General features: G+C 38.9%; 2 protein-coding genes across 4 annotated transcripts; both read right to left on the bottom strand.

Annotated features, from left to right (window-relative positions):
* Positions 1-2,686: 2,686 nt before the first annotated feature.
* On the bottom strand, positions 2,687-10,871 carry LOC104428760 (disease resistance protein RPV1-like). 3 transcript variants are annotated; one of them, XM_039310490.1, is made up of 7 exons: positions 9,160-10,871; positions 8,974-9,039; positions 8,497-8,845; positions 4,954-8,139; positions 4,238-4,349; positions 3,372-3,480; positions 2,687-3,198 (listed from the first exon to the last, which is right to left on the bottom strand). In XM_039310490.1, exon 1 carries the CDS (start codon positions 10,808-10,810, stop codon positions 9,410-9,412), a length of 1,401 nt encoding a protein of 466 aa, XP_039166424.1. In that variant the 5' UTR covers positions 10,811-10,871; the 3' UTR covers positions 2,687-3,198; positions 3,372-3,480; positions 4,238-4,349; positions 4,954-8,139; positions 8,497-8,845; positions 8,974-9,039; positions 9,160-9,409. The 3 variants fall into 3 exon arrangements, with proteins under 3 accessions (XP_039166424.1, XP_039166426.1, XP_039166425.1); XM_039310492.1 differs by having other exon boundaries at positions 8,974-9,035; XM_039310491.1 differs by lacking the exons at positions 2,687-3,198; positions 3,372-3,480; positions 4,238-4,349 and adding an exon at positions 4,357-4,893.
* A 790-nt stretch (positions 10,872-11,661) lies between these two features.
* LOC104430784 (TMV resistance protein N-like) lies at positions 11,662-13,783 on the bottom strand. Its single transcript, XM_039309932.1, has 3 exons — positions 13,413-13,783; positions 11,920-12,752; positions 11,662-11,762 (listed from the first exon to the last, which is right to left on the bottom strand). The coding sequence occupies exons 1-3, from the start codon at positions 13,781-13,783 to the stop codon at positions 11,662-11,664; spliced, it is 1,305 nt and encodes a 434-aa protein (XP_039165866.1).
* Between the last annotated feature and the right edge of the window lie 754 nt (positions 13,784-14,537).

Raw genomic sequence — 14,537 nt, 5'->3', positions numbered from 1 at the left:
GAGTATTGATGCCCTCTCGCTTTTTACAAAGCCACTTTATTTTTTCCTTTATTAGGTTGTCCTACCATGTAATAAAGCGTGTCGGACAATACTTTTGCCATGAAAAAATAGATTTTTCGGATGCCGAATATCAGAGCGTGGGCCATCAAGAGTCAGCTCATGCTGGGAACGTGATAACAATTTGATTCTAAAATTTTATATTCCACTAAGTCATGAACAATTGACACCAAGCCAATTGTTATTAAGACCAATCCATCCATCCTGACGGTAATGGAAAAAATTAGGATAAAATCTAAAGAGCTTTTTTTAAGTAGCTTGCAAATTTACCTTTCATATACCTTTCAATTCGAGTACTCTTTTATCTTCCTCGCCACCTTTAATTTTCATGCCTACATTTCAATTCCTTTGCTTTTATAGTCAATTACACTCTTGCCCAAAATCTAACAAAAAAAAAAACCCATTTTTTCCTTAAAATTCATCATTTTCATCCATTTCTCGAGACCTTCACTTTTCGATGAGTGGTCCACGGGCTCTCATCTTTTAAATAGGATTCGACCACAGATTCTATTTAACAAAAAATTACTTTACATATCGATCGCATGATTGAAGCAAGTCCAATCGACAAGGCACACGTTGCCACATCTTTAACTGCAAAACTAAGTTGGAATTTCTTTTTCTAAGGGAGAGCAAAACAAAGCTTCCGTTCAAGTGCAAAAATGGCCGTCCGTATATGGTCAATAGTCGTAAATTGCATTCATCTTTTTTATTTTTTTGTCTTCAAATCCAAAATAAACTCAGATGGAGGTTACAAATACTGGATCCAATCAGCTATATTGAATAAGGAAAGCCAAATGCTAAACTTGATTTAGGAATGAAGAACCTCTATTTCTGCAAGGCGAATTTATTGGCGCTTCAATCAATTCTCAACTCTAAATCCTCAATTTGGCTTTGTTTTTCAATATTCATGCTCTATTTCGATTTACTTTGTCATGAAAATTATGTACTTCTATATCATTTTGAGTAATTAATATAATTTTCTTATGAAAAAAATAAAAAATCAATTCTCAATTGATGCGTAGATGCATTTAAATGAGATGCCCCTAGTAGCATCCTCTCAGGTAGAGGATCAAAGTACCTGATTTGCAATTGGAAATTATATGTTAACAAGCATTCGGTCCATAAAGATTAAGGTCCATCCTAAAGTCGGCCAAAGAAAGCCAAAAAAAAAAAAAAAAAAAACAATTCAATTGAGGCTGGTTTTCAACGGAAGTATTGCTTGATCAAAACTGCAGTAAAAAATCCTTCTCATCGAACTCGTATCTATAGTTTTCATGAAACATATGTCTCTAGTATTTTGCTGATTTTGCAGGATAGAAGGTTTGTTTAGCATGTTGTCTTGTTGGTACCTATCCATTTTTTTTTTTTTTTTAGATATTATTATCACAAAAGCCCCTAAACTTTTATACATGTGACCACGAAAAGCTCAAAACTGATATATTGATATATATATATATATAATAAATTTACCTTAAACTAACTTTTTGACCACAAAATCTCAAGATATACTTATGACAAATTTATTTAAAAATAATTTTTTGATCACTAAATACCCCAAATTAATATATTTGTGACAAATTTACCCCTCGTTAGTTTCCATTAAATTTTATGTCAAATTGTTGAGTTAGATAACACGTAGCAGTTGATGGATGTACTAATTTGGAGTTTTACCTTCTATTTGTCATAAGTGTACCGGTTTTGTGATTTTTTTTGGTCACATTAATTTAATTTAACGGATTGTATATTTGTCATAAATATACAAATTTGGGATTTTTAACGATAAAATAATTAATTTAACATAAATTTGTCATAAGTGTATTAATTCGATATTTTTAGTAGTAAAAAATTAATTAAATATAAATTTGTTATGAATTTGAATTTATCGTGATATTTAATTTTTTTTATTATTATTGCATATCCGTTTAAGGACAGCATGCTCACATCAAATAGGATTTTAGGTGAGATCGAGAACCTTCTATGATCTGGCCAAATGTACTAGCTGCCCCGGAACCTCCCCTTCTCCCTCTCTTGGTTACAGATCACCCAAAGGAAAATGACTGAATCCTCTTGCCGGCCACTGGCCCCAATACTTTACTTGCTCCTTCACAGAGCGTGAGAGGCACGCCCACTTTGTCTTGACTTTCGACTGCAATGTGTATTCTGGGTGGAAAGATCTTTCTTCGGGTTCAGTTCCTTCTACGTCTTTCTGGGACCTGAGAAATTCCCCAAAGGCAAATGAAACCCGTGTGTCTGCACCGTTTTCGGGGACGCGTGTGATTCTTTCATTCGCCCCCTGCTTTGTTAATCTTTCTTTGACTTCTTGTCAGCAAAACCGAAGAGATAAAGTTAAAAAAAAAAAAAAAGAGGGAAAGCAGAGGGTTCGGCGGATAAGAACAGGATAAGCGGGAAGAGGACGCAATAAGGGCAAGTGGAAAGGAAAAGAAAAAGGTAACCAAAGGAACAGAGAGGACGGGGAAAAGAGAGGAGGGCGTTAAAACTGTGCATCACCATCACACTTTCATTTTTTCAACTATCCTTGGTTCAGGGAGTCAGATAAAACAAGGACAAGAATCTGAGTTTCAAGGAGAGTAATCGGTGAGCTAGCACTGACAAACTAAGAGAAACAGCAATAGCCAAATCTGTGCATCACCATCAAACTTTCATTGCGGTTCAACAGCTCAGCCAGATAAAACAATGACGAGAATCTAAGTTTCAAGCATAACATAAAGACGGAATTGAACATGAGGGCATTAAATATATAACGCCTAACTGCTTATTAATAAAATGAAGCAAGTGCATGTACTGGAATTTCTTATATTCTGAGATTCTTACATGAATTTCCCAAGATAAAATGAAAAAGAAGAGGGGAGAGAGGAAGCACATATAGAAGCCCTCCGTGTTAGAATGTCTCTCTGTGTTCACTGTTCGAACTACTCGCACTCTCCAATCTGCCACATTTACTTGAAAGCCATTGGCAGGGTGGAGAGAAATGGATGTTGATTACTATTCTTGAGAGAATTTTGATGCTTGCCAATTCTTTTCACCAAAGCTTTGATCTACTTGCGTTGAGTGAACATGTCAAGATCTTGCAGGAACACTGACCAGCCGCTCCATCATCTGCAACTGAACATATGCAGCAATCTGCATCGACTATAGAAATTAAATAGAGAAAAGATGGTAATGGTTGATTGATGAACGTGTCATCTGAGTAAATTTCACCCTTACAAACTTCTCTGAACCAATTCCAATTACTGGTCAACCACAACAAAGAGGGACGTAATTCATTCTAATGCAACATAGCAGAAAAGCATCACCTGATTAAATCCATCACAAGGAATAGTTTCCTGTTGCTCGAATTTCTTCTGGTTTGATGTCTTCCAGTACATCAGAATACTGCAGTTTTCGCTCCCCTGTCCAACCACCCTGAGGCGCACAAGTAGAAACGTCAAAAGGATTTTTCAGCTAAATTCAACCACTAAAAGGAGTTCATTTATCTTCATCGATTTTGAGGGATTTAACGAGAGAATAACCAAGGTTTTACTCTGAATCCCTATGCTGTTAGACATTTATCAGCATGACAAAAGATGTTCGAATGAGGCGGAAATCAGGTTAAAAGCTTTTGAAACAATGAAGTTTTTTAGTTGACTGAATGGATTTTGATGAAGAAATTCAATGCTCCACTAAAATCTATCAAGCCAGCTTACTTGTATTCATGTTGCAGTTGATAAGACATTTGGACATTGAGATCCAGTCAAGTCATTTTAAACCATCACGTGAAGACAGAAGGTAAGGTTGAAGTGAATAAATGCTTGAACTTCATGTATGAGTACTTGGATCATGGATAATGGCATGAAAGCTACTCAAATCCACTTATCTATTTTTTCACAATGTGCCCTTCGACCTAAGATTCAATTTAAAGGGTCAGAAAAGGTAAAGGCTTAGCCTAGAGGTCCATTGTAGCTTCAAACTTATGCTTGTCTTGAAAGGAAGACTTAACAAACTACATTAAATGCAGTAACCAGCCTGAACATATTTAATATAGGATTAGCATCTATTTGTTTCCCAAGGATATGCATTATTGTATTGAAGTCACAGCAATAAAAACCTACATATCCTACATTCCATTTGCAAAATGAAAAATAACAGAGGAGTTTCCTAGGTCAAAGGAAAGTCCTCATACCGCACTTTGAGCTGATCGGTCGTTCCTTCTCACGGTCGCAGGGTGTAGAAAGAACTCCTCTGACCCCAGAACCTTCACTTTGATTGCCTTGATGACTTTATCATAATGACAGCTGTTGACAGTGGAAAGGAAGATGAAACTCTAAATCATTTGAATATGAAAGCCAAGAATTGAAAAGATATGTAGTTTCTGAAAGTTATTCCTTTAGTTTTATCGTGGGCGGGAAGATAAGCCTAAAATTTCAGTAGTCCATGATGAACCAGGAAAGTTCTGATCTCACGAATCTAATTAAACACACCCTGAAGTCTCGAAACACAGAGTATATGCAGGATTTACAGCTACAGTTGATTTTGCCACTAGTCCCAGAACAGTCCGTCAGCTGATAGACAGTAGTCATGATAGAAGAAATTAAAGAATAGTACTTTCTAACAAGATGTTTCCGCTCCAATAAAGATCCCACATCTAACTGCTTCAGCAACCAAAAGACATGTAAAACCATGATTTGGAAATACCCAAATAAAAATCTTTTCCCTTCTGAAATTCACTATTCAGGGAAATTACCACAATGGAATAAAACTGCAGGCCATCCGTATATCATAGTCAACCTTCTCAAAGCAACCCAAAAATTTTGTAGTCAAATGTCTGCACTAAAATACCTGCATAGTCATTAGTCACAACCTGGAAAATGAAGTCAACAGAAGGTTATGTAACCCTACCTTGCAACTTGAAACTGCTACAATGTTCAAGATCATCTGTAACCCTGGAGGAAGTTGACCTGTGAAAACAGGTATTGCCAGTTCTGCTGACATGGTTGCTTCAACATTCTTGACCCAAGGAAGATTAGCCACCACCTCATTTGCCCGCTGCTCAAACTGTCAAGCGACGCTCATGCTGTCAAACTATTTAAGGTTCAGAAACCTCATATATCAGGCAAAGACTCTTACGAAACCATAATGAAGCAGAAATTTTTTGCCTAGATTAGCTCCGTGGGTCTTTGGAAATTGTACATGCACAGAGAGATTTACGGAAGGATGTCAAAACGAGGTGACAATGGTTTCTAAAAGTAATTAATGCACAAGTCAGAACATCTAGTGCACTGAGCATGTATTTGGTGATTGATCAAGCAACAAAGGTAATTTACCATGTCCGTGATTGGACATGCATGTGTAGGGTAAGGGTGTCATTCCTTACAGATGTATAAAGACTGAGATCCCATATTGATTCTTTAAGAACCTCTCGAAGAGCTTCATCTGTCGGGAGGTCCATAACAAAACCACATGAAAAAGTCGGATCAATAATTTGAGACAAGGCTTTAAGCAAATCAATTCCAGCTGTCTGAGCCGAAACTGCAGAACTACTCTCTACAACTACAAGGAGCAGATTCACAGAATGATGTCAAGCTTATAAGATAACAACTATAGTAGTAAAAGAGAAAAAATCAGAGGAGAAAAAGGGTGAAAACTTAGCAACAACTAACCATTCATTGGCGGCACACCCATGATAGGCAATTATATTTGGCCCTTCATCAATTAAGATTTTTAGCACTAATATCCTTCTGTATCTCAGTCAGGGCCATTCAAATTCTGTGTTGACAAGGGGTAGCCAAGAGTTGTTGGTTTGGGTGGGCTTCTCAATAGTACAACACACGGGCGCAAAAGCATGTGCATACAAACGTTGCTCTAATTTTTTCTGTTCATGTATAGTTTCTTGGCAATTCCAAGAACATAGTTGGACAGAGCAAGTCCCTTTTATTTGGCCCACCAAATAAACCTCCAAAATTATCTTCATTGCAGAACATGTCGGTCATCTTCGCAGGGAGGCTGATATCTATTAGTTGAAGCAGATTGATATGATGGCACAAGCCAACGATTTTACCATAAAACCTGACCCATTTTTAGGAAGTCAAAACTAAAAAATTAGCAGATTATTAGCTCCAAACAACAAATTGCAGAGAAATACTAAGAATTGAACACGGAAAGCTTTGCAGAAAAAATTAATGTGATACGTTTAATTGAAAAAATTCGAGATATTTGGCTTAATAAAAAACTCTTGACCGTACCAATTGCGCTCACTCAAAAGATCACCCTGTCAAATTTTCAACATTTCATTGTATGTTCTTGTAAATAGTTATGAGTTACTGTGTTCTCATAGCTCAGATGGATAAGTATCCAAACATAAAATAAAAGAGTGCCATATGGGTATATCCCTAATAAAACAGGGACCTAATAATCAATGGATTGGAATTATCATATTTGCTAATCCTCTCACATTCCTTATGCTCCAGGCATACTAGCGAGACGAATGGTGGATCGAATAGGGGGCACTAATTCACCAACATCCATGGCCGATGGTGTGTGATTGCAAGAGTATGTCCACAGCTGGTGCACTTGGGAGTTCGACTAGACCTTCAAAGCGGGATCGTTGAGGAAATTGTGTCAAACTTGACAACTGAGGCAACTTTCAAGTCTGAGTAGACATTTGATGCCGCAAATGGGTAGACAGTCACTAGCACACCTTGCAAGCACGTCAATCTTCCACAAAGATTTGCATCATCCATTTTTGTGATGCCGTAGAATCATAACATTCATATAGCAGTCATTCCATAGGAAAGAGCGGTTCCAAGGACTTACAATCTAAAAATTCCCGAAGCACAAATTCCTTCACTAACTGCTTGGAAAAAATATCAGATGGATTAGATATAAGGACAGTGAGCGACATACTGCTCTCCAGAGATGTTTCATCATGTCCTGAAGGAAATCATATGAAGACCACCGTAGATATCAAAGAGGTCAAGCAAGGATCACAGCCATGAGGACCCTCTTGATGGTAAGCAAACACATCATTGAAGTTCCCAAAACTTGAAAAGAATATCGGAACAGAAGGGCCTTGCTAATTACAAAAATTTGCTAAACTCGACCTCCTTACACCTTTTACTCTGTATCAAGTATTGCGAAACAGTAAGGTGTTCCTGACTTTTTACATAGGGTCAACTCTTCTGTACACTTATGCCAGTTTTGCCCCAAGATTATACCACAAGCATTTGCATTTTATGGATTGAATCTTGTTGCTTTTATATCCAAAACAGATTAAGTCTGTTTTCCTCGCTATATCCCTACCCAACAGAGTTTCAAAGGAACTATCAGCTGTCGGCAAACTGAGTAGCTTTAAGCCAAGTGCATAAGGTTTTTGAATAAAATTGTGGACAATCTGCTGTATACATTAAAAGATGAAATTGGAAATAGATGAATTGCATGAAGAGATAATGAAGAAGCGCACGAGAGTCCTAGCCATGCAATGTCACTTTCTAAAATAGGGCTGCCGTGAATTGATTAGAAGCTTAGAAGCAGACAATACTTGTCAAGCAGAGTTAAATGTGCAAGAAACGTAGTTTAGATTTCTCAACAACCAAGGCACAGTGGTTTAAACTTTAACTACCAGGAGATTGATGGAAGCAACCAATCCCTCAGTTGTTTCAAATTTAGGCTCAGTGCTGGTGTGAAGGGGGTATTGGAAGAGAATTCATGCAACTGTATTTGGCAATACTTCTCTATCCTTTTAGAATGAATATGCATGCATTAAGATTGTATATCAGGTATTTCTGACAGGGAGACAACACTTTCCAAGCATTATAAAGAGTTGGGGCAAAAGAGGTAGCAAGCAAAATGAAATTCACAGAGAGTGGGTGAAGGTACATGCAATCAATGTCTGTCCTGTGCTTATTATTGAAGCACATTGAACCCCTATATCTGTCAATGCCTAAATTTGATTAAAGCATAATAAACCTAAGACTAAATGGTTATACCACTGAAGTGACCATATATAAATTGAATTGTAATGTGGGTTGCTTCTGGAAATGATTTGTCTGGAAATGACACCATACTCCTGCAGGTGGTGTAGTTTTCCTGTGAGGAAAAAAGAAAAATCAATATAAAGCTCATTTTCATTTCCTCCTTTTGTCTTTAGCAGATCTACTTCGATAGCCAAGCGAATCTTACTTAGATTAGAACACCTTTGCTTTCTACCATCTACACAAAGTTTATACCCCAATTTGTATTCCTAAGGGTATGTACATGTCGATTTACGCTCCTCATCATATAAATTCTCGAAAAACTAGAACACAAAAGTAAAAAACCATTCAATGAAAATGCCTTTAAAAAAATTCATTTGTTTATTTGTTTTGGGTGTTCGAAATACAGTACGGGAGAATCAAATGTAAATGTAGAGCATACAGGAGAAGAACAAAAGCTGCAGCAAATTACCATCTGAGAGCTCATTTCTGTTTTGTCTCTCAAGCGTGTTCAGGTCCAGCGGATTTGGCCGAGACACCTCTGTTTACGGCTCCACCATTTTTTACCATCCAAGAGCTCATTTTCCTTTTTGTCCTTCGAGCGTGTTTGAGTCCAGCAGATTGCTCGGAGATGCCCTGCAGGCCGGGTGGGACTCGGGGCAGAGGAGTGTGGAAGTAGGCAGCAAAGAAGTGGCCGAATGCCACCTTCTGGGAGGAGCTCTTGGCCAAGCTCGGCGACAGCAACCGGTGGATTCGGCTGCAGCGGCTGCAGAGTCTCGGGCTTCGGCGATTTCTGGAGGCCCTCCTAGAATTACTTCTTTCTACAACAACATGCGAGTAATCACCAATCAATAACTGTAAGACTTGGAGCACCAATGCGAACGCAAAACCAGTATTAACACAAGCAAACTCGCAAAAAGAAATAATTTTGACCACTTGGCAGGCTCACTGAGGGGCTTATACTTGCGGGAACAGCGTTTATCTCGGAGTGTGGCCGGAACTTCCCTCCAACTTCCTAAATTGCAACCAGAAATCAAGCTTAGTCATCTCGCCTCTTTCGATTCAACCATTTAATCATTCGAATGATGCGAATCAATTATCGAATGAACTCGGGTTTTCGATTTCGGGGGCTTACCGTTTCGTTGCTTTTAGCACCGGCGTTGGGCTTCCACGCGTAGCGGTTCCAGTGCTTGGGCGGGCCTCGCCTATTGCCCTTCTTTTATATGTCTTCTTCTTCTTCATCTTCAACGTGCTTTATTACAGAGCACGCATCTGCGAGAACCGACCTATTCCAAACCTTTCTGCAAAGTTCCAAGGGATAACGTCGACATCACACGCATTTGGTATAGCAGGCAACTTTCGCAACGTATCACAGTAGTAGACTCTCAAAACCGGAGCTTCTCTAGCTTCAGGGCATCAGGAATGGGCCTTTCCGTGGAACTGCAGTCTCCAACTGGAGATGGTTGGGATTCAATCTCAGTTAGTTGCGGGCAGTACTCCACGCTCAGCAGTCGGAGCTCCTTTAAGCTCGCTAAATTGGATAGCCTCACGAGTGGCTCGCACTTGCGCACTTGCAGTCGCTGGAGATTCTCTAGCTGTCCAAGCACATCGCTGAACTCGATCTCTCTTAACAGACAACGAGAGAGCATTAATTCCGACAAATTTCCCAGGTTGGAGAACATTGGCCATTCTATTGGGGTCTTCACATCTTGTAAGCTCAAGATTTCTAAATTGGACGGAAGCGCTGTCAGAGACCGCGGGTCTGCACAAGTAATTTCAAGTGACCAGAGCCGAGAAAGGGAGCTCAAGTCAATCGGTGGCAAGTTGGAATCGGAAAGAACCAGTCTCAACATCTGCAATTTATGAAGGCTTCCAAGCCTCTCTAGGTTCGGATGGGAAATTGGTCCTTGTGCAATTTTGGGAGACTCAGAGTCAGGAGAGTAATCACTTATGTCCAGACTAACTAGATTAGTGAGGTTCGAGAGGTCGGGTGCTGTCCACAATAATGAAGAGGACAATTCTAGCCTTGTCAATCTTTTCGGGAAATTTGACAGTGACTGGAGCTGGTTACAATCTGATAAAACAAGTTCTCGAAGACTAGAAAGCTGATTGATTGTCATTGGCAATCTACAAACCTTGCTCTCGGACAAGTCCAGAATCTTCAATTGGAGCAATCCTGCAATTTCACTGGGAATTTCGCCCACGAGATCTACACAAGCTCTTGTAGTCAACTCCTCAAGATTCTCCAAAGTCCATATGCTCTTCGGTAGCTCTCTTATCTTGGTCCCATCCAAACTCATGAACTTCAACTGTCTAAGATTGCCAATAGAATTGGGTAATTCTGCAATAAGTGTATGAGATAAATCCAATTTGAGTAGTGATTCTAGTCTTCCAATAGAATCTGGTAATCCCCTTATAGGAGTGCAAGATAAATCCAGATAGAGGAGCAATCTCAACTCTCCGATGGAATTCGAAAGTTGCTCAAGCTTGGTACATCCATGTAAAGAAAGATGCTTTAAACACAATAGCTCTCCTATTGAGTGTGAAAGTCCTTCAACACCACCCTCATTTTCGACCTTTAGCATTGACAAGGATTTCAGACTACCAATTGAGACTAATAATTGAGGAATGGTCAGTTCCATAAGGCAACGACGCTTAAGAGACTGCCTTGACACGCGGTTCTCCTTATTGATTTCCAAGTACTTTAGGCGGCCCAGCTGATCGATAGAGCTATTGATTTCTTCCAATCTTATGCAATCTTTGAGAACCAATTTTTTCAAATTCATGCACTTGGACAAGTTAGGTGTCCTCTTTAAATAATTGCATCTTGTCAAATATATAACTTTTAGGTTATCATTCTCCTGCGGAACAACCAATTCAAAAAAAAAAAAAAAAAAAAACATTGGAATAAGTGAAGGCTTGAGAATGTAAAAAGAATGTACTATATGAATTGTACCATGCATGAATCCCATCCATTCCAGTCTTCAGTAATGTTGCTCTCTGAAAGCTTGAGAACAGCCAAGTTCCTTAGACATAAATCAATGGTATGTAGTTGTGAAGGGCAATGATGCCAAAAGAGCCATGTTAAGTTTGAGAGAAGACCTTTAAAGTTTCCTACAAAGTTTCCCCCATCCAATTCAAGGAACCTTAAATTAGGCACCCTTGAAAATTCACCACTTGTAAAATTATGCGCATTGGCAAGTCTTGTGAGTTTGAGTGCCACAATGTTTTTTGTTCCCTGAAAATTTGAAGCAATTGATACCAACACGAGTGAGCGATTAAGGGTAAATTCTAAATACTAGAATAGGGAGCATATATCTTAATTTGACCAATAGAAAACCTAAGTGAACAAGCAAAAACAAGGCTCATAGGTCTTATCTTATACCAAAAGGGCGAATTCCATGAATTATTATCTCTCCAACTTAGATGGGAGTTGTGATGGTAAGAATTATCTATTTTTGGAAGATTGTTTATCTTTCTCAAAGTATGCAAAATTTATCAATGTCCTGGGTACAAAAATGAGCGGATATTTTGGGTGAAAATGAAATCTATACGCATTATTGTATGTTTAGTTTTTCCATAAGTAGATAACTTTTAGTAACACATACCAAGTTATTCCGAATCACATCTAAGGCGACTATAGGACACCACAACCTGCTACGCTCTCCAGGAAATTGAAAGCATTCTTGCCGAACAATCTCTCTTCCAAGATCTCTAAGTTGGTCGTGCATCCATAATCTATCATCCTCAATGAATTTTATCAAAGACAAATGGATAAGGACACGGAGTCCAGTTTTTGGAAAAAAATCACAAGCTTTCCACATGTAATATGTGGGGATTCTTTCTTCACCAATGCAGTAACATGCAATATCAAGAAAAATTTGTTGTTGCTCACACTCTAACTCTTCATAACTTATCAACAACTTTTTCTGGACATCTTGATTCGGCACTTTCTTCAACTTTTTCAATGTGTCTTTCCATGTTATCTTGCTTTTTGAATGGAGTAATGAACCTATAACCTCAAGAGCCAAAGGTAGTCCTCCAGTAGTTTTGACAATTTCACTTGAAATACTGCTGTAATCATGTATTGGTGAGTCTCTTTCGAAGGAGTGCTTGCTAAAAAGTTGAAGAGCATGGTCAAATTGCATTTCCTTCATTTCATAGAAAAAGAAATCTTGATGACGCATTGGGATGACACTGTCATCTAAGGAATTGGTTTCAGGATCCAAAAAATAGGTGTTCCTAGTTGTGATAATAATCCGGCTTCCTGAACCAAACCAACTAGATTTACCAGCTAATTTGATGAGCTGCTCTCTCTTGTCCATGTCATCAAGGACAATGATGACTTTCATGTCCCATAGTCTTTCTTTAATCATGTCCATCCCCTTATCAGAATAAAAAATTATGGGATATTTGATATCGAGGATATCAGATAACAATTTCTTTTGCAAATCAATAATATTTTTTGCACGGATATCTGAAAGAAAACTGGAATGTTGAAATTGGGAAGAGATATGTTTGAAGATAGCCTTAGCAAGAGTTGTTTTCCCGATACCACCCATACCATGAATCACAACAAATCGTACACCATAAGTGCCTTGGCCTAACAAGTCCATAACAGCTTCCATTTGATCGTGAATTCCCACTAGGTCATCGTGCCAGTTTCTCTGTGTAGGCCTTAGCTTATTGAAAACTTCTTCCACAACAAGTGCTATAAGTTTAGTTTGGCTGCCATTTACATAATGCAACTGTTTAAATTTGAGAAAGACAAACAAAATATGTCGCGCGTAGCATAAATGCATAAAAATAGAAACTTCAATTGCTAAAATCGAGCATGAATTATCAACTTATTTCATACTTGGTCAATCCGAAGCCGAGATGATTGATCTCAGTTAAAACAATGATTGGAGATTGAGGTGGAAGGGACAATTCTGAAGAGTTTTTCAATGATCAAATCAGCATAATTCTAACAGGTGACGCGGTCATGCAAACTAGTGCACTAGCCTAAGAGCTCGAATTGGCCCAATAGTTTTGGTTCGTGCTAAGCTTCTAGGATGGTGAAATTGATTTGTGCCAAGATGTTGATGCTTTCGATAGGGAATTTGTGACTGTCTAGGTCCCCATCAAATGGGATAGATCTACTTGAATGATTCAAGGGTAGGATTCATCCTCAAATGATTACTCTTAAGAATTATATGTCGACGTGAAAGGGCAATCAATGGATCAATTAAGAGTTCTGAAAAATTATATGTCCTTGCAATGAAGTACGTTCAAAATCGAACATGGTAATTTGCACAAGTTGGTCTAATTTGATTATTTTGAGTTTTCATGATTAAGAAATAATGATCTGATTTTTGAAATAAAAGTGCAGAATTTGTCATTAATTACCCGTGATCTTTTAAGTTCCATCCTTTGATTTGGGCGACCTCTCTCAGGGCCTGCTCCCATTGCTTTGCTGCATCTTCTCCGGAATCTCTCTCATGTTTTTGTAGGGCCTTCCCATATGATCCAGTTTTGAGCTTAACATCGGATGCTTCCACCTCATAGAAGATGGGCAAGATGGCTTTCTCATCTCTCTTCCTACACTCCATCATGTACGTGAGCTCACGGAGGCACCATTTACTAGAAGCATAGTCTTTAGAGAAAATTGGTATGTAAATTTTTGAATTGGAGATTGCTCCTAGAAGCTCGCCTCCGATCTCTTCCCCGACACGGAGCTCTTCATCATCTATAAACACTTGTATCCCAGCCCGTTTCATGGCTGCGCAGAGAGAGTCGGTGATGGTTAAGCGAGTGTCGGGTCCTCTAAAGCTTAAAAATACCTCGTAATCCTTTCTGGATGATGATGAGGATTCACCATCGTGGTGGGGAGACTCTCCTCCGAGACGTTCCATTTCCCGCGATCTTTGGCTTCAGAAGCGGTATCGAACTTTTTTGCTTGTTCAGATTTGCAAGTTTCCAGTTAGCTTGCGCCTGTTCACAAATTTAAGAGAATCAGTGGACTGGCATTTTGGTCCTAAAACAAGAGCCGTTGACTGATTCTGACAGCTCCCATCCGTCGGATGAGTTGTCGCACGATCCAACGGGCCTCTTCGGGTGTCTTTTGCCCCTAATGACCGGCGCAGAGACCGACCGACAGAAGATGCGAATACGGATCACTTCTGCACGCGTCCATTAAATTACCTGCTTACTCCGCGGGCCGGCTATTAGAAAAAGTCTTCAAATATATTAGAACTTGTCAAGCGAAAGCTCTTCATCTAACTCGGGAAAACAACACCTACCCAAGTCAAAGCATAATATGCAGGGGAAAAGTACAAAAAAAGTCATAAACATATTGCATTGGTACCAATTCAGTCCTAAACTTTTTAATTTAACCAATTCAATCCTAAACCTTTTAATTTTGATACCAATTCAGTCCATCCGGCCAATTTTAGCCGGCCGGCGCTGACGTGGACATCGGCCGGTGATTTGGACCCGACATGGCAATTTTATGATTTTTTTTTTTTCGATTTT

Source organism: Eucalyptus grandis, chromosome 3 (genome assembly GCF_016545825.1).
Source record: "Eucalyptus grandis isolate ANBG69807.140 chromosome 3, ASM1654582v1, whole genome shotgun sequence".
Classification (NCBI taxonomy): Eukaryota; Viridiplantae; Streptophyta; class Magnoliopsida; order Myrtales; family Myrtaceae; genus Eucalyptus; species Eucalyptus grandis.
This window is presented reverse-complemented; position numbering and strand designations above follow the sequence as displayed.